Raw genomic sequence first — 25,472 nt, 5'->3', positions numbered from 1 at the left:
CGGTATTAGGTTTTACTTCCACACTTTCTTTCACTTCCCTCTCTGTTCACACCGTCAGTGACGTTAAACATGATGAGATGTCTCATATGGAAGTGTCGGAAACGTGAGTAATACACAGAGGTGACGCTAGATCAGGGGCGGGCAGGAATCCTGCACATGTGCGGTGCACTTGCACGCGTGCAGTTAACAGGTGTTCCGCGTGCTCACAGGGGCAAGCTGGCCACCCGCTTATCTCCCATCCCCACCATACCTTCTGCCCGCTCCTTCCTCTGTAATGCGTTTTGTTTCCTAGCTTGCTTTATTGAGTGAATGAATAAGGTTAGTAGGAGTGCTTGAAAGAAATCATGGTTTGAAAGGGTACCTATAACCTACGATACGTTTTATTTAATTATCACAGGTGGAGTTTACAATACGTTTAATATCTGGAACAAAATTTCTACATACAGACAAACACAAACAGTTACGTAAATTTTCATCACTGATGTTTGCTCTTAACCGAGACTTATTGATTCAGCAAATGGTTTTCCAGCTCTCGCTATATTAAGCGCAGTCTTATAACTGGCACATACCGCTGGGCTATTATTGTTGTCGCCCTGAAAACTTGAAAACAGTGCTCCATAAAATGTTAAATCAGTTAGATGAGAGACATGACGAGAGAAAGTCGCAGATCTCTCGTGACAACAGCAACTACGACAAATTCAAATGGCTCTGAGCACTATGGGACTTAACTGCTATGGTCATCTGTCCCCTAGAACTTAGAACTACTTAAGCCTAACTAACCTAAGGACAACACACACATCCATGCCCGAGGCAGGATTCGAACTTGCGACCATAGCGGTCGCGCGGTTCCAGACTGTAGTGCCTAGAACCGCTAGGCCACTCCGGCCGGCCAACTACGACAGATTCATCTGGTATCGTCAGATCGCTCTTCTTAAGCTCAGTCAATTCCTCATCCGCTCAGAATCCGACAATAAATTGTACTCGTCCTTGTGAAATTTATTATAATGGCCTTCAATACTAAACTTCCGTTGACCAGCGAGAATACTGCCACATATTAAAAATTTCGAATTTTCACGTTTTTGCACAAAGAAAAAATGATTCTCCCATTACTTTTTAAAAGATAGCAAATCTCCACTTCTCCGTTTCTTGAAATACAACGTTCACTACATAGTGCTCGCTTCGCATCAACGTCCGCAGCTTAGCCTGGTACTACACTGCCGCAACCTGCAGGCTGTCTGCACTGTCCCGTTCGACGATTGCACGCGAGCAGCACACGTGCAGCGCTGTGCGCTCATGAGCCGCGTGCAACGTTTGCCCGCCCCTGCGCTAGAATATACGTGTACTGCAGCACAATGGTTTAAGCAGGACAACTTGGTTTTCCGCTAGCCTGGCAAGCTTCAAGGGACCCGTTCAAGCTTGCACGTGACAACGGGTTGTGCTACCAATTCAATGTGACTAGCTGGGTATATGTTTACGTACGTAGTTGCTAAAAATTAAGTGGAATGATAAGGTAACGAATGAGGAGTTTCTCTGCAGTATCGGAGAGGGACTGGGTGATAGGACATCTGTTAAGACATAAGGGAATAACTTCCATGGTACTACAGGGAGCTGTAGAGAGCAAAAACTGTAGACAGAGGTTGGAATACATCCAGCAAATAATTGAGGACGTGGGATTCCAAGTACTCCTCTGAGGTGAAGAGATTGGGACAGGAGGAAATTCCTGGCGGTCAACACCAAACCAACCAGAAGACTGATGACTCTAAAAAAAAAGTTAGTTTCTCTGAAGTTCATTTATCATAATGGCGGGAGCAGCAAAATGAACAAACTAAACATAGAGGAAAAAATTAGAATTGGTGAATGTATACCAGTCAGGGAAGAAAGTCCGGCATGGAAGCAGCTTCAAATAAATCGGTAGGTGACTCACGACGCAAATTGTGAAAAATGTTACTAAAAGTTCATTCGAGAACTTCGAATATGTTACGACAAGTTTGTAAATTTCACCCACTGTGTGCTAAGTCTTGAGTCCATTTAGCGGTATATAGGCATTTTAAATGTAGAGCTAACATTCACTGAAGTAGGAAAAAGAAAAGATCAGTGGGTATTAAAATCAACATTCTGATGGTATGCAATGTAATGCGGAGAAAGCATAGTATGGAAGAAAAGCTTCTTCTTTCAGACTAATATTTAATACACTACCATAATATGAATAACGAACTTCGCGTTTGCTAAAATACATTTGGGGAATCTAGAACGAACTATTTTGGCCACTTAGAATGAAGTTACCAATTCAGCAATACACATCCTTGAAGAAGTAATTAAAACTGATCTCACTGTGGTCATATGTTGCTGAAACACATTAATGCGGCAGAAACTAGACTTCCAAAATCTTACTTTCGTTGCCGTTACAGTACAACAGACATCATCGTATTCTTAGGTACAAAGGATTTCGACTTTCAGATACGGTTCTGCTTACTGCAGAAAACATGCATTAGATGTGACCCGATTGTGTTTAGAACTGAAAATAGCCAGATCTAGTCGGAAGAGAGTGAAATTGCCGAGAAAATCTTTGATATCGAAATAAATAAATAAGCCAGAAATAAGCCAAGGTAATAGGATACATAATTAATCCGCCATGAAATATCTAAACCATGCAGTGGAGCGTGAGAACACCAACAGGCTCCGCCGTGGCAGGACAACATAAGGCCACGTTTACAATACCGTGGTGAGAATCGCAGACGGCACAATGTACCCGGTTGCCTTGGTGTCTGTTTTACATTTATGTGGTTTTATGCCTGATGTGTCTCGTATCCAGCTATTTTTACACAATCTGATAATGCCGCAAGAGGATGAACCGCATTACTGACACAAAATACGAGGGCAGTTCAATAAGTAATGCAACACATTTTTTTTCTGAAATAGGGGTTGTTTTATTCAGCATTGAAATACACCAGGTTATTCCCCAATCTTTTAACTACACAACACTATTTTTCAACGTAATCTCCATTCATTGCTACGGCCTTACGCCACCTTGAAATGAGGGCCTGTATGCCTGCACGGTACCATTCCACTGGTCGATGTCGGAGCCAACGTCGTACTGCATCAATAACTTCTTCATCATCCGCGTAGTGCCTCCCACGGATTGTGTCCTTCATTGGGCCAAACATATGGAAATACGACGGAGCGAGATCGGGGCTGTAGGGTGCATGAGGAAGAACAGTCCACTGAAGTTTTGTGAGCTCCTCTCGGGTGCGAAGACTTGTGTGAGGTCCTGCGTTGTCATGAAGAAGGAGAAGTTAGTTCAGATTTTTGTGCCTACGAACATGCTGAAGTCGTTTCTTCAATTTCTGAAGAGTAGCACAATTCACTTCAGAGTTGATCGTTTGACCATGGGGAAGGACATCGAACAGAATAACCCCTTCAGCGTCCCAGAAGACTGTAACCATGACTTTACCGGCTGAGGGTATGGCTTTAAACTTTTTCTTGGTAGGGGAGTGGGTGTAGCGCCACTCCATTGATTGCCGTTTTGTTTCAGTTTCGAAGTGATGAACCCATGTTTGATCGCCTGTAACAATCTTTGACAAGAAATTGTCACCCTCAGCCACATGACGAGCAAGCAATTACGCACAGATGGTTCTTCTTTGCTCTTTATGGTGTTCGGTTAGACAACGAGGGACCCAGCGGAAACAGACCTTTGAATATCCCAACTGGTGAACAATTGTGACAGCACTACCAACAGAGATGTCAAGTTGAGCACTGAGTTGTTTGATGGTGATCCGTGGATCATCTCGAACGAGTGTGTTCGCACGCTCCGCCATTGCAGGAGTCACAGCTGTGCACGGCCGGCCCGCACGCGGAAGATCAGACAGTCTTGCTTGACCTAGCGGCGATGATGACACACGCTTTGCCCAACGACTCACCGTGCTTTTGTCCACTGCCAGACCACCGTAGACATTCTGCAAGCGCCTATGAATATCTGAGATGCCCTGGTTTTCCGCCAAAAGAAACTCGATCACTGCCCCTTGTTTGCAACGCACATCGGTTACAGACGCCATTTTAACAGCTCCGTACAGCGCTGCCACCTGTCGGAAGTCAATGAAACTATACGAGACATAGCGGGAATGTTTGAAAATATTCCAAATTAAATTTCCGGTTTTTTCAACCAAAATTGGCCGAGAAAAATAATGTGTTACATTACTTATTGAACTGCCCTCGTAATTTCGCAACCGAGACTGTTTTTGTTTTGAAACTTTTCATCAACTTCTGAACCATGTTCGCAGCATTACAGCGAAGGCGTACAGAAGAAGCTGCTACTTAGCGTAGCACAGAGAGAATACGTGCAGGCAAGTAAAATTGCTTTAGCGTCTATGGGTTGGTCATACTTTGATTTGTATGTGAGAAAAACAGCATGCCCGTTCTGTTGCTAACGTGCGGCAGCTTGAGTGCCTGGTTAACAAGCAAGCACGGGCGGGTCAAGGGGAGAATGTGCTCTCGGCACTGGACAGTGGTGTGCGTCGACAGATGTTTCAAAACTCGACGCACTTGCCAGCGAGTGGTGTGTGTTGCGTGTGCCGCAGTGTCGCTGCCGGCGAGCTTCTGGCACGAGCTGTCGCCGGGCCCGGGCGCCACGGAGCCGTCCTACGACGACGGGTCCCTGCTGACACTGAGCTCGACGCCCAGCGAGCCGCCGCCGCCCTTCTTCGAGCCGCCCGACGTCAACTGCACCGCCGTCACTGCGCAGCTCGGCGCCGAGGTCTTCCTGCCCTGCCGAGTCCGCGGTTTGCGTCCCGGCCTCACCGTAAGTACAGCACAGCGTCGCCACACCCGGCCGCTGCTACGCAAGGTGGACTTGTTAGTAGGGTACGGTGTAGGGCCACGCACTAAGGATTCACGATGGGGTCAATGGCCCGAGTATCTAATCATAATGAAACGTGGTCAGCGACATTTCATAATCATCGGTTACGTATTACGTGTGTTCCCTCTTTATCAGTGGCCCATGCGATTTTTGTTTTGACGCATCTAGCAGCAAGCTGCTGTACCGTGCGCGGGGATTTAAGTGCCCACCAACACTGCCAATATTTGTACGCAATCAGTTAGACAAACGCACTAAAACGTCAAAAGCTGCTAAACACACCTACACTGGTGTCCACAATTAAAACAACAAACAAGAATTCTGAAAGGTTACTTTTATTTTGCCGCAGAAGAGTATAAGAAGCTGACATTTGTAAGTAGGCTGTTTATGTTTTCTTATTGGCAACGTTATGTAGCGCTCTGTATGAAAATCACTGGCTGTGCTGTGTGCAGTCTGTGGCTAGTTTTGCATTGTTGTCTGCCATTGTAGTGTTGGGCAGCGGCAGCTGGATATGAACAGCGCGTAGCGTTGCGCAGTTAGAGGTGAGCCGCCAGCAGTGGTGGACGTGAGGAGAGAGATGGCGGAGTTTTGAAATTACATATATTATGACTTGTGATGATATTAAGGTAAATACATTGTTTGTTCTCTATTAAAATCTTTCGTTTGCTAACTATGCCTATCAGTAGTTAGTGCCTTCCGTAGTTTGAATCTTTTATTTAACTGGCAGTAGTGGCGCTCACTGTATTGCAGTAGTTCCAGTAACGAAGATTTTTGGTGAGGTAAGTGAGTTGTGAAACGTATAGGTTAATGTTAGTCAGGGCCATTCTTTTGTAGGGATTTCTGAAAGTCAGATTGCGTTGCGCTAAAAATATTGTGTCAGTTTAAGCACAGTCTCGTGTACAATTGTTCTAAGGGGACGTTTCACAGTAAAGCGGAAATAATGTAAAGAATACAGAACGTAATCACCTGCAACAAGCATAACGGTTGAAAAATATGTTCCTCGTTTTTATCCAACTTAACAGATTTACACACACATTCTGACATTTGGTTAATGTGCTCAGAATGGGGCGTGACCACTCTGGCACCAATACAGGCCTTACAACGACAGGTCATTCTGTAAGTGATGTTATCAATCTCATTTTCAGGCAATGACGCCCATTCTTCTTGCAGAGGTGCTCACATGTCTTGGAGAGGGGTTGGTGGATGCTGACATGATGCAACCATCTACCTAGTGCATCCCAGATAAGGTCTATGGGATTCAAATCGGGAGAGCAAGCAGGCCTCGCCACGCGTGGAATTTCTTCCGTTAAAAAATCACCCTTGCTCTATGGGTTCGAGCATCATCGTCCATCAGTACGAAGTCTGGGCCCATAGCACCTCGCAACAACTGCGCATGGGATCCCAGGATCTCCGCACGGCATCTTACAGAACATTTAAAATTTCATGAGGAGGTGCTGTAGTGGTCAACATAATCGCTGTCCATACCATTAGGGATCCTCCTCGATATCGGTCCCCTTTCACAATCATTGGTTCTCGAAACCGTGTTCGACGTCCGCTCTAGAAGCGAATCCGTCTTGAATCACTGTCCAGACCAAATGGGGACTGACCTGTGAAAAGAACATTGGCAAACCGTTCGATCGTCCAGGTGACATGTTGACGGGTCCGCTATGGATGTTCCCTTCTGTGAAGACACGCCAGTGGTAAACAGACAGTAGGTCTCCAACAATAAAGGCCACTCTGGTGAAGCCTTCTGAACACCGATGCTGCGAGGTAAGTTGCCTGTTGCAGTGCAGTAGCAAGGCGGTACCGCCGTCTCCTTACATCCAAATAACGGTCCACTCTTTCTGAAGTCACACGTGGTGGGCCCTGTCCTGGTTTCCAGGATACAGTGTCCGTCCCTATAAACTGTCATCTTATCCTAGAAATACAGAACAGAAGCCATCGGGCCACATAACTTTGCGACTCTCCTGTTTCCATTCTTCCTATGGCCCTCTGCAGTAGCTAGTCTATTAGTCTTCTCTGAGCCATACTGCAGCGTCTGTGTCTACTCACATAGCGACTGTAGATGTGGGCCTACCGTGCAAAACCCAGCTTGAATGGTGCCCTGACGCCAATGCTGGCGCCATTGTCCCTTTGTCGGAATGCCATCTTGCGTGCAGCACTCGGTCGTAACGACACCTGCTGAAAGTTTGTAAAATTAATCATGAACTAGACACAGGAAAATAGCGATTTGTAGTTTCAATTTTAGACACCATTGTATGTTGTGTGGAACTGACCACTACATATCACTAGAGACGGCCTCGCCAATATGAAATGAGGTGATAAGTGTTTTTCTGACAGTCGAAAAGAAGTAACGGCAGACTGGGATGTTCAAGAGAGCACAGTGGCTTCGAACGTGGAACAGTTACTGGATTTCGCCCGAGCAACACAAGCATGGGGATCATTTCAAGCCTTCTAAAGCTGCACAACTCGACAGTATGTGATTTGCCTGTGAAGTGTAAACGCTAATGAACAAGCTGAATAGCTTAACCACCACTCGGAACATGTACTGACGGACAGGTATCTTCGAGCATAGCGGAGGCTCGTGTAAGAAATGGCACTGTGTCAACGGCAGGATTAACACGTGAGTTCCAAAGTATTGTCAGCACTAGATCTAGTACACTGGATGCGCATAGGCAGTTAAAAGAATCGTTACAACGCGGAAACCGCGCACGGAATCTTACCAGGTCTAGGGGCTCGGTTCCTACTTGAATTAGGAAGATACTATGAAAAATTTTAGATTTACCCCGGTTCAACGGCCATTTATACAACCATTCGGACATCGCCCTACTGTAGCTATTTTACAGTATATTCCACGGGGTTTGAACGACAAACTGGAGATGGCGTCCGGGCAAATTGTGCGAAGCGATTAATTCCTTTCTTAAATTACTTTAATTGCCCTGAAATTAATTCTCAGTTAATAGCACCATTTGCATGTGCACCGTTCGGATATTACGTGCAAAAACAGTCACCCTCGTTCTGATCTTACATAGGAAAATAGTCACCCTTAATTAACTCCGGGCTGGAGTTATACTAATGGCTCTTGTTTGGTCAATCGGTGTATCAGACCTTGGTCTAAGATAAATGTTAACCGTTTAGAAAGATCTTGCTTCCTTTGGATTTTACTAGCAAACAAACATGTTTTCTGGGAGGCTTCTAAGGCGCGCAACTTCTCTATTCCAAAGTTGTTCGAAAGTTGTTTGCACGAAATTAGATAAATGGATAAAGCCAAAACGAAATTTTTTTATTCGGTAATCTTGATCCGTTGTCGAGATACGATGTATTAAATTGGAGCTAAATGTAGCACGTAAAATGTGTTCTTACGTAAACTGTATGTGCGGAAACGTTTTGAAGTGTCAGATACATAAAAAATGCATTCTTACTAAGAAATTGATAACTCGCTTTCAAAAATTATCACGTTATTTGTGATTTTTTTACAAGCGACAAATTTCAGACTTTTGTGAATCGGTTTAGATTTTGTAAGAAGGTAGACAAAAGCTTTTAATTTATGTTCTCAGCAGGCAAATAAAAAATACCTCTACCTGACCAGTCAACGGCAGTCATCTAGTATATCCTGGACAATGTCAGGGATGTAAAACGATGGAAATAGCTTTTGGCAGCTCTAAAAACGTTCAAAAAATGGTTCTGCGGACAACAGGACTTAACTTCTGAGGTCATCAGTCCCCTAGGAATTAGAACTACTTAAACCTAACTAACCCAAGGGCATCACAGACATCCTTGCCCGAGGCAGGATTCGAACCTGCGACCGTAGCGGTCGTGCGGTTCCACGCCGTAGCGCCTAGAACCGCTCGGCCACTCAGGCAGGCCTAAAAACCTTTAAATCAAAACATCTTGATATTTTCACGCTGTTTTACAAGTTAACCCTATTTCGCCTCGCATTGAGCTCTCTTAGCTGCAAGGTGTAGACACTCCTCCTTCTTGCAATTTATGCGCTAAGTTCCTGATCCTCTGCCCAAAATCCAGAAGATTCGCTATGCATAGAATAATGTGTAATATCTTATAGCTGATAAGTAAAAAAAGAACAATTCTTAGGGGATAAAACTTCTGGGCTGAATGCTTAATATCATACGACAAATGTATTACTACTGACAAGTAAAAAAGCACGAGTATATCTAGATACTTTCATTTAAATGTCTTTGAATCTGCCAGATAAGTCGAAAAGTGACAGTGGCCCTTCTTTTACATCGCTAGCTTTGCTCAAGACGTATTCGCCTTTTTTTTCTTGCGATATGAGCGTTTTCCATCCTGATTAGGTAAATGGTCGGGCCATACATATCTGCAGTCAATGTTAAGTGATTCTTGCGGTATTAGAAAGAGCAACACCACAAGACAGTGATTAACATGAAACTAGTGATTTCCAGTGATGAACTGCGGTGTACCCTGCGGCAATACCATGGTAGGTTTTGGGTTTGCCGAATACCTGGGCAACGTTACTTCGCATAAGGTTTAGTGGCAACAGTGAAGTATAGAGGGGGTGGTATTAAGGTATCGTGGTGGTATCCGCGATTAGGGTGTGTAGCCCCCTCAATACGCTCACGAGATCGCTAATTTTACAGCAAATGTACTTACACCGCTTGACAGTTGCTAAGGAACTGAGACATCACTGGACAGGAATAATCATAGGCAATGATGGACGACGTGAAACGAAGTATATATGTGGCAGAGGCAGGGTGGTATGTATATAACTAAAACTGGTACAGATTACACCACGTGGGACTGCATGATAACAGACAAAAATGACTTTCGTATTCACCACGGACCAGGTTGCCAACATAAAGATCGATGCAAATGTCTCAGTAAGAAATATACTCCACTCGGGCACTAATGCACATTTTGTACCTGTTATTCACGTCGGCTACCGAAATGTTGAGGAGTCTTTGCGGGATTGTCCCATTACCCTCTCAAGGCGGTTTTCAGTTCTTCCACCGTTCGAGGAGAGGGTGTTCCTTGCGAAACACGTCTGCCGAAAGACTTGCTCTATAGGGTTTGGGCCCAGTGAGTGGGCAGCCCATTCAATATGTTCAATATCTCCGCTTTACAGTGTGTGCAACAACTCAGTGGCCAGTTGTGGAAGGTAACCGTCGTCCATTAATAAAAATTTCGGGATCCACCGCACCCCTAAACAGACAGACATGATCCAGAATAACCTCCCGGCAACACCGCTGTGGTATAATGGTACCTTTGAGCAAAAATATGCAGGGTTGTTCGACGATTGTGCATAATACGTGCCTAGAACGTGACACCCAGGCCATATCAACGACGATCATGAACATTGTGGGTTACGTAGCGTGTTCCCCTCTCTCTCCGCACCAACTGGTGGCCAAATCACTTGTCACTATGTAGTGGGATTCTTCGGGGTCACCACCCAGGACCATTGTTGCTGACGCCATCCAACATGCTTCCTGCACTAACTCTTTCTCTAAGATTGGGTATTTGAAGGGGGCTGCAGTTTAAAGGCTTCCAAGCATACAAACCAGCCTCATTTAATCGCTGCGAAATGGATCCGACAGAGAAACACACAAAACTAGAGGTTGCAAGACCTGCAGCGATATACCTAGGAGTGAAATGTCTTTTCCTTTTCGCCACTAGCGCTATGTATCGATTCTCTTGTGGTGTGGCTATCCGTCTAAGTACGAGCATGTTTCCGCCTAGCATCTCTACGTACAGGGGCCTCTTTTAATAGCGAAATGACACAACCATTACTGCGGCTACAATGATGACACTTTGAGTCGTCTAACTGCTCGTCCACGGTCTAAGGCCTCAAATGATGACTTGCAGACATGTTTCCACACCACACATAATGTCGCACTTATTGATTCCAGAACAAACTTAATCAAACACTGTACTGCATGAATTGTAGAATGCATACATAGATTTGGCGCACAGGCTTCTCTGCAGCCAACAAGTCCCGCTCCATGCATTTCCTTTTACTACAATTGCTTAGGTGTTCCACAACGACTGTTGCTTGCTTGGTACATCTAGCAGTTGTTCCTTAGCAAATATCAGTTGATTGTTTGCAGTTGTCAGGCAGTGTAACTTACAACACTGCCTGCTGCGTGCACTATGGGAAAAGTTCGTCGACTATGACTTTTTGCATCAGCATGACAATGCACCCTCCTAAAGCACACGAACATCTTAAATTGGAAGGAACACATAGAAAATATTGTGGGGAAGGCCAACCAAAGACTGCGTTTTATTGGCAGGACACTTAGAAAATGTAACAGACCTACTAAGGAGACCGCCTTCACTGAGCTTGTCCGTCCTCTTTTAGAATACTGCTGCGCGCTGCGGGAACCTTACCAGATAGGACTGAAGGAGTAGTTCAAAGAAAGGCAGCCGTTTTGTATTATCGCTAAATGTGGGAGAGAGTGTCACAAAAATGATAAAAGATTTTCACTGGAAATCATTAAAAGAAAGGCGTTTTTCGTTGCGACGGAATCTTCTCACGAAATTCCAATCACCAACTTTCTCCTCCGGATGCGAAAACATTTTGTTGACACTGACCTACATAGGAAGGAACGATCACCACGATAAAATAAGGGAAATCAGAGCTCGTAAGGAAAGATACAGGTGTTCATTATTTCCGCGCTCTATACGAGATTGGAATAACAGAGAATTGTGAAGGTGGATCTATGAACCGTCTGCCAGGCACTTAAATGTGATTTGCAGAGTATCCATGTAGATGTAACAAAAGCAAAACGAGGCTAATGGAATGTAGTCATATTACGTCGGGTGATGCTGCGGGAATTAGATTAGGAAATGAGACAATTAAAGTAGTAAAGGAGTTTTGCTATTTGGGGAGCAAAATAACTGATGATGGTCGAAGTAGAGAGGATATAAAATGTAGACTGGCAATGGCAAGGAAAGCGTTTCTGAAGAAGAAAATTTTTTTAACATCGAGTATAGATTTAAGTGTCAGGAAGTCATTTCTGGAAGTATTTGTGTGGAGTGAAACATGGACGGTAAATAGTTTGGACAAGAACAGAATAGAAGCTTTCGAAATGTGGTGCTACAGAAGAATGCTGAAGATTAGATGGGTAGATCACATTACTAATGAGGAAGTATTGAATAGGACTGGGGAGAAGAGAAGTTTGTGGCACAACTTGACCAGAAGAAGGGATCGGTTAGTAGGACATGTTCTGAGGCATCAAGGGATCACCAATTTAGTATTGGAGGGCAGCGTGGAGGGTAAAAATCGTAGAGGGAGACAAAGAGATGAACACACTAAGCAGATTCAGAAGGATGTAGGTTGCAGTAGGTACTGAGAGATGAAGAAGCTTGCACAGGATATAATAGCATGGAGAGCTGCATCAAACCAGTCTCAGGACAGAAGACCACAACAACAAACAACATACGAGATTGGAATAACAGAGAATTGTGAAGGTGGTTCTATGAACCCTCTGCCAGGCACTTAAATGTGATTTGCAGAGTATCCATATAGATGTAGATGTAGATGTAGATGTAAAGCTGCATCTCTGAGGCGGACAATATCATTGCTGAATTGGACTCGTCAGCGACCGACATGTACCCAATGGAACACCTTTGGGATGACTCAGAAAGTTGGCTCCGCTCCAAACCCAAGCGGCCAGCCTCGTTACCTTGCGTCGTTTCGGCTTTTGAAGAAATAGGCTACCATACTCCCCAGACATTCAGACACCTTACTGAAAGTGTCCCCATCAGAATTCAAGTCGTCACGAAGGCGAAGGATGTACACACCCCATGTTTATTTCCACCAGTAGTTGACCAGATTATTTAGTTAGACTAGCTCTTCGTTCTGGCCCTGAGAGGCGATTCGAAAACGACGGACCGCCATGTAGTCCTCTGGCAGAGACATCTTTCCAGTTTGGCAAGAAGGAGAAAAAGACAATAGAAAAATTTGAAATGGGGTGCTACACAACAGAGTAAGAAATTAGGTCTAATGAGAAGACAAGAAATGAGGAAGTTTCCCAAATAGACGTCATGTGTTTTGAAAGTATTTGATAGGAGCCATCATAAAACTTTCCGTGCTACCTGAGTGAGCTGTACAGAGATGAAAACTGTAGGAGAGGACAGATTTGTGTTGTACCTAACAAACAACTAAGGATTACGGATGTCAGTACTACTCTGAAATGAAGAGGTTTGCACAGCAAAAGAAGTCGTGCCTAGTGGCATCAAACCACTCGAAAGACCGATGGCAGAAAAAGAATTGAAGGGGAATAGCCTCAGCACGGTTTCCCTTTAGTTATCAGTTTTCCATACTTTCACACACGGTAGCTTGTTACTTGGTATAACAGCGGCAAAGTGAACTCTCGTTTATTCCTCAGTTCCCCATTAAAAAAACGTTCTCCGTCACCCTCATAATCGGTTGGTCAGATCGTGCACAAAATCCTGAACAATCTGAAATGAGACCAAGTTGAAAATTAGGTCGAATGAGAAGATAAGAAATTCGGTCGTCTGAAAAATCGACTAAAGGGGAAACAGGTGGAAGATAGTTGACAAGAAGAAGCGACAGGGTGACGGCATGTGGGCTGAGTCATCAAAGAAGCACTTTCGGTGCTACTTACTCTGACGGTACCAGGAACTGAACCTGGGTCCTCATCTCACTAGGTGACAAGTGTTGGCGATTGACCTGAAGCACGTTCTGGACAGTTCCAGCGAATAATTTGACCACCCTGATCGACCGACATAGATCCCATGCACGTAAAAAGGTGGCAAGGGTCAGTATTTCTGCAGGGACTTCCGGAGACTTGTTGAGTCGAAGACACGTCGAGTTGCCGCACTACTCCGGGTGAAAGATGGTCCGACACGGTGTCTGTTGTACACAAAGCGAAGAAGACAAAAGTTATATATATATATATACAGGGTGTTTCAAAAATGACCGGTATATTTGAAACGGCAATAAAAACTAAATGAGCAGCGATAGAAATACACCGTTTGTTGCAAAATGCTTGGGACAACAGTACATTTTCAGGCGGACAAACTTTCGAAATTACAGTAGTTACAATTTTCAACAACAGATGGCGCTGCGGTCTGGGAAACTCTATAGTACGATATTTTCCACATATCCACCATGAGTAGCAATAATATGGCGTAGTCTCTGAATGAAATTACCCGAAACCTTTGACAACGTGTCTGGCGGAATGGCTTCACATGCAGATGAGATGTACTGCTTCAGCTGTTCAATTGTTTCTGGATTCTGGCGGTACACCTGGTCTTTCAAGTGTCCCCACAGAAAGATGTCACAGGGGTTCATGTCTGGCGAATAGGGAGGCCAATCCACGCCGCCTCCTGTATGTTTCGGATAGCCCAAAGCAATCACACGATCATCGAAATATTCATTCAGGAAATTAAAGACGTCGGCCGTGCGATGTGGCCGGGCACCATCTTACACAAACCACGAGGTGTTCGCAGTGTCGTCTAAGGCAGTTTGTACCGCCACAAATTCACGAAGAATGTCCAGATAGCGTGATGCAGTAATCGTTTCGGATCTGAAAAATGGGACAATGATTCCTTTGGAAGAAATGGCGGCCCAGACCAGTACTTTTTGAGGATGCAGGGACGATGGGACTGCAACATGGGGCTTTTCGGTTCTCCATATGCGCCAGTTCTGTTTATTGACGAAGCCATCCAGGTAAAAATAAGCTTCGTCAGTAAACCAAATGCTGCCCACATGCATATCGCCGTCATCAATCCTGTGCACTATATCGTTAGCGAATGTCTCTCGTGCAGCAATGGTAGCGGCGCTGAGGGGTTGCCGCGTTTGAATTTTGTATGGATAGAGGTGTAAGCTCTGGCGCATGAGACGATACGTGGACGTTGGCGTCATTTGGACCGCAGCTGCAACACGGCGAACGGAAACCCGAGGCCGCTGTTGGATCACCTGCTGCACTAGCTGCGCGTTGCCCTCTGTGGTTGCTGTACGCGGTCGTCATACCTTTCCAGCACGTTCATCCGTCACGTTCCCAGTCCATTGAAATTTTTCAAACAGATCCTTTATTGTATCGCTTTTCGGTCCTTTGGTTACATTAAACCTCCGTTGAAAACTTCGTCTTGTTGCAACAACACTGTGTTCTAGGCGGTGGAATTCCAACACCAGAAAAATCCTCTGTTCTAAGGAATAAACCATGTTGTCTACAGCACACTTGCACGTTGTGAACAGCACACGCTTACAGCAGAAAGACGACGTACAGAATGGCGCACCCACAGACTGCGTTGTCTTCTATATCTTTCACATCACTTGCAGCGCCATCTGTTGTTGAAAATGGTAACTACTGTAATTTCGAAAGTTTGTCCGCCTGAAAATGTACTGTTGTCCCAAGCATATTGCAACGAACGGTGTATTTCTATCGCAGCTCGTTTAGTTTTTATTGCCGTTTCAAATATACCGGTCATTTTTGAAACACCCTGTATATTCTTCATTTACTTGCAAGTTTACATTACATGTTGAGATTACGGCCAAACGTCTCTCTCTTATATGTAATTAGCAATTCTTCATGACGTGCCAGTGGTATTTGTTCACTTAGTAGATTGGACACTTGCGAAAGTGCAACGTTACATGGAAGGCAGTCATCCTACACACGAATCAGCTAATATTTGTAGCACCGAAATTTCCTGGCAGACTAAAAATATGTGTCGGGCCGAGACTCGAACTAGGAATCTTTGCCTTTCACAGGCAAGTGCACTTCCTACTGAGCTACCCAAGCATGACTCACAACCCGTCCTCACAACTTCAATTCTGCCAGTACCTCGTCTCCTACCTTCCAAACTTCACAGAAACTCTTCTGCGAACCACCCAGAACCAGCACTCCTGAAAGAAAAGATATTGCGGAGACATGGGTTAGCCACAGCCTGGGGGAGGTTTCCAGAATGAGATTTTCACTCTGCAGCGGAGTGTGCGCTGATATGAAACTTCCTGGCAGACTAAAACTGTGTGCCGGACCGAGACTCGAACTAAGGACCATTGCCTTTCTCGGGTAAGTGCTCTTCGTACTAAGCTACCCAAGCATGACTCACGACCCGGCCTCACAGCTTCAGTTCTGCCAGCACCTCGTCTCCTACGTTCCAAACTTCACAGAAGCTCTTCTGCGAAAGGAAAAGGTCCCGAGTTTGAGTCTCGGTCCGGCACTTAGTTTTAGTCTGCCAGGAAGTTTCATATCAGCGCACACTCCACTGCAGAGTGAAAATCTCATTGTCTATTTATAGCAGTGTTACGAAACACAATTCACCGAAGCCGATAAAGTTAACGTACCAAGACGACAGCGGGCGTGGCTCTGAGCACTATGGGACTCAACATCTTAGGTCATCAGTCCCCTAGAACTTAGAACTACTTAAACCTAACTAACCTAAGGACATCACACACACCCATGCCCGAGGCAGGATTCGAACCTGCGACCGTAGCAGTCCCGCGGTTCCGGACTGCAGCGCCAGAACCGCTAGACCACCGCGGCCGGCAGCGGGCGTAATATAGGCAAATATACCACGAATCTCACCTGGGATACACGGGTAACCTCCATGTAGTATGACACTCTAATTGTGACCATTCCTGCTGGCCGGCGCCATATTGCAATCTGCTGCCAGTTAACGGGGGCACTAGAGCGCGAGTTCATGCGTCGACACAATACCGAAATCTGAAACAGGACCAAGAAAAGAAATTCGATTAGTGACAGACTTAAGTGTGGCCCATATAAATGTGATGAATGTACTTCAAATCCAAACCTAATTAGTAACCACAAACAGCAACTACAGTGGCTACATGTTGTTTTTAAAGCACTATTTATACTATGACATCCCAATTGAAATATAATTACTGCGAGACTATATACCATACCTCACAGAACAGCATTACAGAGTACGATTTAACAATCCGATAATTTACTTTTTTATTTCCGTTTGTGGAAGAATAATTTAAATATACAACGACCGCTTCACTGTCGGAAAATTATTTTAGTTTTTAAAAAAATTTCGCTTCCGAAGAACCATACCATTTCAGGAATACTTTAATACTACACTAATTAAACCATCATCCCAGGACGAAACAGGAATTTAATATTCCAGAGCAATCTTAACATTAGAATCGCGAGGTGATCGTTGTTAATAATTTAATAGTGCTGCGGGGATTTTCTCATCGGTCTACCATTTAAATAAATGTATATTTCTTGGGTTTTGAGAATGAGACGTACTTCGATTTTGTTGTCACACAAAGGCTCTGGCTAGATATTTTCATATAACGTCGATGTTTGTAGTCTTCCTCTAACTATACTTAAGTTTCACTAGTTCTCCATACAGCCTTTGAAAAGAGAACAATAGTCCTATAGATCTTGGTATGAAAGCCACTCCTCCATTTTAAGTCGTTCGCACTCTAACAACCATCGCTCCTGTGGTGAATGTTTAGCTGTCTCTTTTCCGAAGACTGTTGCTGTTGAAAGTAACTGTGTGTGTGTGTGTGTGTGTGTTAGGAAACGAGTGAAAGGGGCGGTTAATTTAATTTACTCCGCACGAGTGCTGTAGACACCGCAAATGACACAGGTGTAACACGGCGCTAATGGAACCGCGGTCGATGCTCAATTTATAAAACTGCTAATGTCCACGTCGTTGCCCTATTGGCTGTCAAATCGTGAACTGATTACGGAACACTCAAAGTAGCATAGATTATGTAATCCTCCAATGAAACTGTTCATTACACAATGTAAGCGTAACGCAAGCCATTTAGGGCACATTCGGTGTTCACAGGTGTCGCGCCATCAGACAAAATGACATGTCGTTTCCAAGTAAATGCTTTTAGATTTTCAGGCGGCGGAACAACATTCGTTTGCGGCGTTGGATACGTAACTGCATTTACTGATGGGCTGAAGGTGGTCTGTCACAGGTGTTCCCTGCATGATTAAACGGAGATTCTAGTGTGTGTTACATTGCCAACAGTAAAGGTAAAAGTTCCGTCGCAAATGCCGAAAGTCTAAATATAGGTAAAGTGATTAAACTAATGAAGATCTGCTTGCAATTCCTGAATATGCTATGTAGCCTTGCTTCGTTCTTTCTTGTAATCTACTACGCGTTCTGCGGTAGCTTATTACTTTCGCAGCAGTAAACTGCCTTAGGCCTATTCTCATTGGATTGTATTATACTGGAAATCGTGTTATACTACACTATATTCACAAACAAGTAATTCTTCCTGTCTCGGTACTAGGAACACGCATACTTAAAACAATGTCACAATCCAAAACGCAACGTCTTTGAGAATGAAGTGTTATAGATAATGCGGTAACAAACAAAGATATACACGTGAAGCTTAAGTTTCCCACAGCGTATAAAATGTTCAATTAACTTATGGAAACACAGGAAGCTGACGTCATCGACAACAGCCGATATCCCGGCAGGTGAACATCCTGTTACTTTCAGTGCATAGAAGCGACGAGAATATGCTGTACAATGATTTTAAAACCTCAGTATGTAGAGCATATGCGGATATAACACACACACAAAAACACATACACAAACACACACACACACACACACACACACATACATTGTAAATACTGCCGGCACCACACAACGAAAGATAACAAACAGCAGAAGTTGCTGATAATAAATATGAATTACCAATGAACGAGAAACCGTTACGCTATCTTGTTAGACCAGGAGGAGAGCAAGATTCCACACAGAACTTGAGAAGAAACTTCGATCTCTATTTACAAGGCCACTCGCTAATTTAATCTCAACTATTTCCTTAATAACACTAGCGCAATAGCTGGAAGTACATGCCAGAATCTCCTAGTTATTACATTCCATAGATTAACGGGTACGAAGTCAATATTCTGCAATAACGTAGTTGCTCAGATGTTAAAAACGTGTGTGATATTTGTCCTCAGTACACTGGTCCTGATGGTATGCCTATTCTACGACATGGCACACTACAAGGAATATGATAGACACCAACATCACGCAAAACCAGATCATCCTTTACAGATCCTAAAAGGATGCTAATCTTAGGTGGTGATCGGAAAACAATTTTCACATCGTATTTAGGTAGAACGCAACCACTCACCTTTCGATTAACTCAAAACGGCCGTAGAGGTAGATGCCACTTCGTTCTTTTTATCACTCACATGACTAACCGTTGCTCGATAGCGCAATGGGCGTAGATCTGTCTTTCAATATAGCATTCTGACTACATATCACTTATTGGATAAATCAGCTCACAAACTTTCAGAGTCTGGGATGACGTGGGATCTGTTCACCAAGGTACCTTGCATTCCTTCACACTGAGCTGGATGGAAGCAACTACCAGCCCGCAGATACAACTGTGCGTGAGTGCCCTTCCTCAGAAACGACATGCCCCAGCGTAACATCAACTTCCCTCCATACCAACACCTGAAAATAAGGAAAATCGTCCTTAACCACCCTCAACGTGAAACTTATATTTGGGTTGATTGAATTCAAAGAATTCTAAGAAGCCTAAAGTTTCACTTCCATGAGATCAAACTACAAAAGGATTGTCCACATATCTGAGAAATCATGCACGCTTCCGTGGCGCCTTATCCAAGATACGCTCCTCAACAGTTTTCATAAACAAACCGCCCTCCATATCTGACCACAGGGTCTCAATTGCAACTCCATATCTCTGTTCATACTACTCATCACTGAATAATAAGTAAGTGCATGCAAGAACATGTTGAAATAACTTTGTTAATTCAACACCAAATCTTACCTCAATTAACCATAACAAATCAGAAGAAAAAACACGAGGAAAAGAGAAACCACGTCAAAGCTTACTAAAACATCACTTTTCTTAACAGAGTAGCCAGGTGTTTTTCTACACGTTGTGTCAGAACACCAGTGTGGTATACAATAGGATCTCTTAAAGGCCATATAATCCAGGTGGAAACAGCTCAGAAACAGTTAAGTACCTTGGTAGTCTCTTGCAACTAGGAAACTGTCTTCAAGTGTTTATTACTTTTCCTCTCAACACTTTTTGTAGGGCGAGGGCTCAGATGGCTGCTTTGCGTTCACTTACGATGGATCCTGCAGTTGCTATCTTAACTGTGGATAAGGGTAATACTACAGCTTTGTTGGAGAAACTTCAGAATATCGCAGGATCAATATTGATCCAAGAAAAAACGTCGAGAAAAAATGTAACAATGTCCTGAAGAAAAATTCCTTATCGTAGAAAACTATCTAGTCTCAATTTTCAATTGGCCTACCTCTCTAGATTATTTGGCCTCCCCAAGATCCACAAGGAAGGGGTTCCTCTTAAGTGTACTGTTAGTAGATCTAAGAGGAACCCCTTCCACGTGGATCTTTGGTACATATAATCAAGAGTGGTAGTCCAATAGGAACAAAAAAATGGTTCAAATGGCTCTGAGAACTATGGGACTTAACATCTATGGTCATCAGTCCCCTACAACTTAGAAATACGTAAACCTAACTAACCTAAGGACATCTCACAACACCCAGTCATCACGAGGCAGAGAAAATCCCTGACCCCGCCGGGAATCGAACCCGGGAACAGAGCGTGGGAAGCGAGAACGCTACCGCACGCCCACGAGCTGCGGACTATAGATAGTTCCCTCCGAGTCTGTGGTAAGTAACATTCCGCCTGCTTGTACTTTGTTCTCTGCTTTGTGTCAGTCCACCATAATGATTTTGCAGAATCTGCTCATTACCTACAAAGCTCAATTTCTTGCAGGTGTTGAAAGTCTCCACACAGTGTTTACATCTACCAGAGAAATTCAAGTGCCTAGATGCTCAGGCAGCTTTTGTGATGCAGATTCAAATTTAGAGGGCAATGCCTACAATTTCTTTCACATATGTAAGCGATATATTTCTTGTTTGTCCTCACAGTAGTGATAGTTTAATACCTGATTTCAATCTACCACAACAGAGGTGGAAAAGATTGGCTGCCGCTCCTTCCATACTATGTCCAGATGGAAGGGGGATAGCACATTGCGATATATCGTTTGTAGGAAGCTAATGAGTCAGTGTGAAGGGGTACTTTTTACCTATGTTTGTCAGGCACACATCTAATCTGACCGTCAAAGTTTGTCAGCTGAGTTGGCCCATCTAGAAGGCATGTTTCTTCAGAATGATTGCAGTATAAGACAGATAGACCAATCATGATTCATGTGGGGGATAATAATAACAACACAACAACAACGAAATGTCACAAATGTCTAGTCACAGGGAAATCCATCTTTAATTATTCGAATACTCACTGATTGTTTGTACGTGTATGAATGACACTGATCTGTGTGGATGTTTTCTGGGTGCTTCAATTTTTTATTCTTTTCATTTCATCTCGACCTCAATGTTCAGCGCAGTAGTTAAGACATAGTCGCAGAACACTCAAACAGTGTACATGACTAGCTCAAATGGTTCAAATGGCTCTAAACACTATGGGACTTAACTACTCAGGTCATCAGTCCCCTAGAACTTACAACTGCTTAAACCTAACTAACCTAAGGATATCATACACATTCATGCCCAAGGCAGGATTGGAACCGGCGACAGTAGCGGTCGCGCGGTTCAAGACTGTAGCGCCTAGAACCGCTCGGCCACCACGGCCGGCATGACTAGCTCCGTTGAAGGTCAGTCACCATTATCAAATGTAACAAGTATGAAATAAGTCCGCTTTTAACTACGTGAACCTGAAATATATGTAACATCTAACCACAACACTTTTGTTGTTGTTGTTGTTGTGGTCTTCAGTCCTGAGACTGGTTTGATGCAGCTCTCCATGCTGCCCTATCCTGTGCAAGCTTCTTCATCTCCCAGTATCTACTGCAACCTACATACTTCTGAATCTGCTTAGTGTATTCTTCTCTTGGTCTCCCTCTACGATTTTCACCCTCCACGCTGCCCTCCAATACTAAATTGGTGATCCCATGATGCCTCAGAACATGTCCTATCAACCGATCCCTTCTTCTGGTCAAGTTGCGCCACAAACGTCTCTTTTCCCCTGTCCTATTCAATACTTCCTCATTAGTTATGTGATCTACCCATCTAATCTTCAGCATTCTTCTGTAGCACCACATTTCGAAAGCTTCTGTTCTCTTCTTGTCCAAACTATTTACCGTCCAAGTTTCACTTCCATACATGACTACACTCCATACAAATACTTTCAGAAATGACTTCCTGGCACTTAAATCTATACTCGATGTTAACAAATTTCTCTTCTTCAGAAGCGCTTTCCTTGCCATTGCCAGTCTACATTGCCTCTCTACTTCGACCATCATCATTTATTTTGCTCCCCAAATAGCAAAACTCCATTACTACTTTAAGTGTCTCATTTCCTAATCTAATACCCTCAACATCACCCGACTTAATTCGACTACATTCCATTATCCTCGTTTTGCTTTTGTTGATGTTCATCTTATATCCTCCCTTCAAGACACGATCCATTCCGTTCAACTGCTCTTCCAAGTCCTTCGCTGTCTCTGACAGAATTACAATGTCATCGGCGAACCTCAAAGTTTTTATTTCTTCTCCATGGATTTTAATACCCACTCCGAATTTTTCTTTTGTTTCCTTTACTGCTTGCTCAATATACAGATTGAATAATATCTGGGAAAGGCTACAAGGCTGTCTTACTCCCTTCCCAACCACTGCTTCCCTTTCATGTCCCTCGACTCTTATAACTGCCATCTGGTTTCTGTACAAATTGTAAATAGCCTTTCGCTTGCTGTATTTTACCCCTGCCACCTTTAGAATTTGAAAGAGAGTATTCCAGTCAACATTGTCAAAAGCTTTCTCTAAGTGTACAAATGCTAGAAACGTAGGTTTGCCTTTCCTTATTCTTTCTTCTAAGATTAGTCGTAAGGTCAGTATTGCCTCACGTGTTCCAGTATTTCTACGGAATCCAAACTGATCTTCCCCGAGGTCGGCTTCTACTAGTTTTTCCATTCGTCTGTAAAGAATTCGTGTTAGTATTTTGCAGCTGTGGCTTATTAAATTGATTGTTCGGTAATTTTCACATATGTCAACACCTGCTTTCTTTGGGATTGGGTCTGCTTTTATTTACGTGAACCTGAAATATATGTAACATCTAACCACAACACTTTTGTTGTAGGAACCCATATTGTGAATTTATCGCGTTAAATTAAACACAGTATTGTGACCTATGACAAAGCTGACGTGGTTAGATGTTACTTATATTTTTGGTTCTCATAATTAATAACTCACTTATTTCATAGTTGTTACATTTGATAATGGTGACTCAGCTTCACCGAAACCAGTCATGTAAGCTTTTTGTAATTTCATCAGGTCACCTTCCATTCGGAAGGTGATTGCACTCAGCGACTGTTATATTGACTTGTAAATTACAAATTGTAGCAATCAGTCGTCTTTTTAAAATTTTATTATGCTGATTCCGTAATTTAATGCGACTATGGCTTGACTATTTTCCTGAAGCCAAATAAATTTGAAAAACTTACGTTTAGTCGCACTCCGAATAACACAGTCATGTTAAATTACAAGATGTTGTCGTTGTTGTTGTGGTCTTCAGTTCGAGGACTGGTCTGCTGTAGAAGCATCTTCGTCTGTGAATGAATACTATGACCTGTATCGATTCTGAATCTGAATACTACATTCGTGCCTTGGTTTCCTCTGCAAGTTTAGGACCCCCACAGTCGCTACCATTACCCAATTCCAGATTCTTTTATGCGTCTAGATTTTGTTCTAATAACTGACCCTTTCTTTCAGTTTGTCATAAACATCCCAATTACATTCACTACCGAGTCGTTGTTCGATCGATACACTTAATTTCCAGCATTCATCTTTTCCCTACATATTTCAAAATCATCTTTCGTCTTCTTGTCTGAACTGTATATCGTCCGTGTTTCACATCTGTACAAAGCTATACTCAAAATTATTACCATATTTGAAAAGCTTTCATTCTCTTCTTATCTGAATTGTGTACCTCGTCCACGTCTCACCTGCGTACAAGCCTAAAACCCAAATAGTTTCACAGAAGTCTCCGTAATATCAAATTTATATTGGATATTATCTAAGTCTTCTTGTACTGTACTACTTTCTTACTATTACGAATCTGCATTTTCTATGTTCTCTATTTCGGCCAGCGTCAATTATTTTGCTAACCGAAGAACCAAATTCATCGACTACATTTAGTGGCCCATTTCGCAGTGTAGTCCCCTCTGCATTAACTGAATTAATTGGACGGAAGTAATTTACCTCGTTTCACTTTTGCGGATGACCACGGTATAAAATCGTTTTTACATACAGTACTATCCATTCCGTTCAACAGATCAGGCTACAGCTCCATCTCACTCAGTGTCAAACCATGTCTCAGTATGACGTCCTGTTATAGCGGCAGCCTGATTTCTGTACGAATTTTATATAACCTTACGCTCCCAATATTTTATTCCTGCTAGGTTTAGAAAATATGCAGTCCAGATCATAATATCAAACCTGCAAATGTTATAAACATAGGTTTGCTTTCGTCAGTCAATTTTCTAAGGTACGACGTTGAATCATTGCGGTATTGCGTGCCCCTAAAAATTTTCGGTAACGTATCATCCCGACGTCGGATTTTACCAGCTTTTTTCCATTCTTCTGTAAAAACTTCAGCGGTGAACATATCGTCTCATCCCATCAGCAACACTGCCACAGAAACACTAAGGGACTAAACTTTGCCGTCACATCTGAGCGGATTCCTACGGAAGAAATCGAATCCGTGGAAACAGCACTCTGGCACGCATGTGCGATAGAAGCTGAGAAAATTAGGCAGTAAACTGTTCGTGCTCTACTACGTGCCAAGCCACCGGAACACAACCTTGGACAAGAGGAATTGACAGCTATCAAGGAACTGAAGAACAACGACGAAATTTATATATTAAGGGGCTCCGGAACGCCCTATACTTGCAATGTTAAAATAACGCTTATAAACTACATCTTTCCTCACAAAGTATTTGAGGTAGGAAGTTGAACTTTTTACAGATTATTTATTGGAATATGGGCTACAACTTAACACAGGGATTTTACAAAATTTTAGTTCAGTTATTAAAGATGATTTTTTTTCAATTGTAATGAAAATTCACAACATTTTTTTGCAATTTTTTATTTATATATTCAAAAATATACAGTTTTTTGGAAAAAGGCTGTGTTAAATTATGCAGAAGGTACTGTGTAACATTTACTGAAAGTTTGAAACAAATATGTTTGGAAGATCCTTAGAAAACATGTAATTAGTATGAGAAAATAAAAGTTTTGGGAATCGAGCGACAAAGATTGGATTAACTTTTTAGTGCATTCCAGGTCCATAGGATGGATTATCTTCATCCTCTGCAAACTCCTCCTCCAGCTTCCTCTTGTTCCTCCTCCTGTTTACTCTTGCTTGTATTTCTAGACTCTTTACAGCCCTGTCTGCAGCCCGAAGGCGTTCCTTGTCTAAAGCAAGCATCGCTCGTACCATGTTAGAATGTTATTATTTACAGTAATAACACATACCTTTGGCTTTCCAACATTTCTCCTTTTCTTAAAAGCCTTCAGAGGATTTCTAATAACTTTACTTTTACTCATTATTATACTTCAACAAAACAGAGACTCAAGAAACAGAATTAATTACGAATATTTT

General features: G+C 43.1%; 1 protein-coding gene across 1 annotated transcript in view; it reads left to right on the top strand.

Annotated features, from left to right (window-relative positions):
- The window catches only part of LOC126141542 (irregular chiasm C-roughest protein-like), a 501,974-nt gene that overhangs the window by 254,894 nt on the left and 221,608 nt on the right, over positions 1-25,472 (top strand). Inside the window, exon 3 of the mRNA XM_049915255.1 lies at positions 4,575-4,795. Within this exon, the coding sequence (XP_049771212.1) occupies positions 4,575-4,795 (221 nt within the window). The remainder of the gene's footprint in view (positions 1-4,574; positions 4,796-25,472) is intronic.

This window comes from Schistocerca cancellata, unplaced genomic scaffold (assembly GCF_023864275.1).
Source record: "Schistocerca cancellata isolate TAMUIC-IGC-003103 unplaced genomic scaffold, iqSchCanc2.1 HiC_scaffold_718, whole genome shotgun sequence".
NCBI lineage: Eukaryota > Metazoa > Arthropoda > Insecta > Orthoptera > Acrididae > Schistocerca > Schistocerca cancellata.
This window is presented reverse-complemented; position numbering and strand designations above follow the sequence as displayed.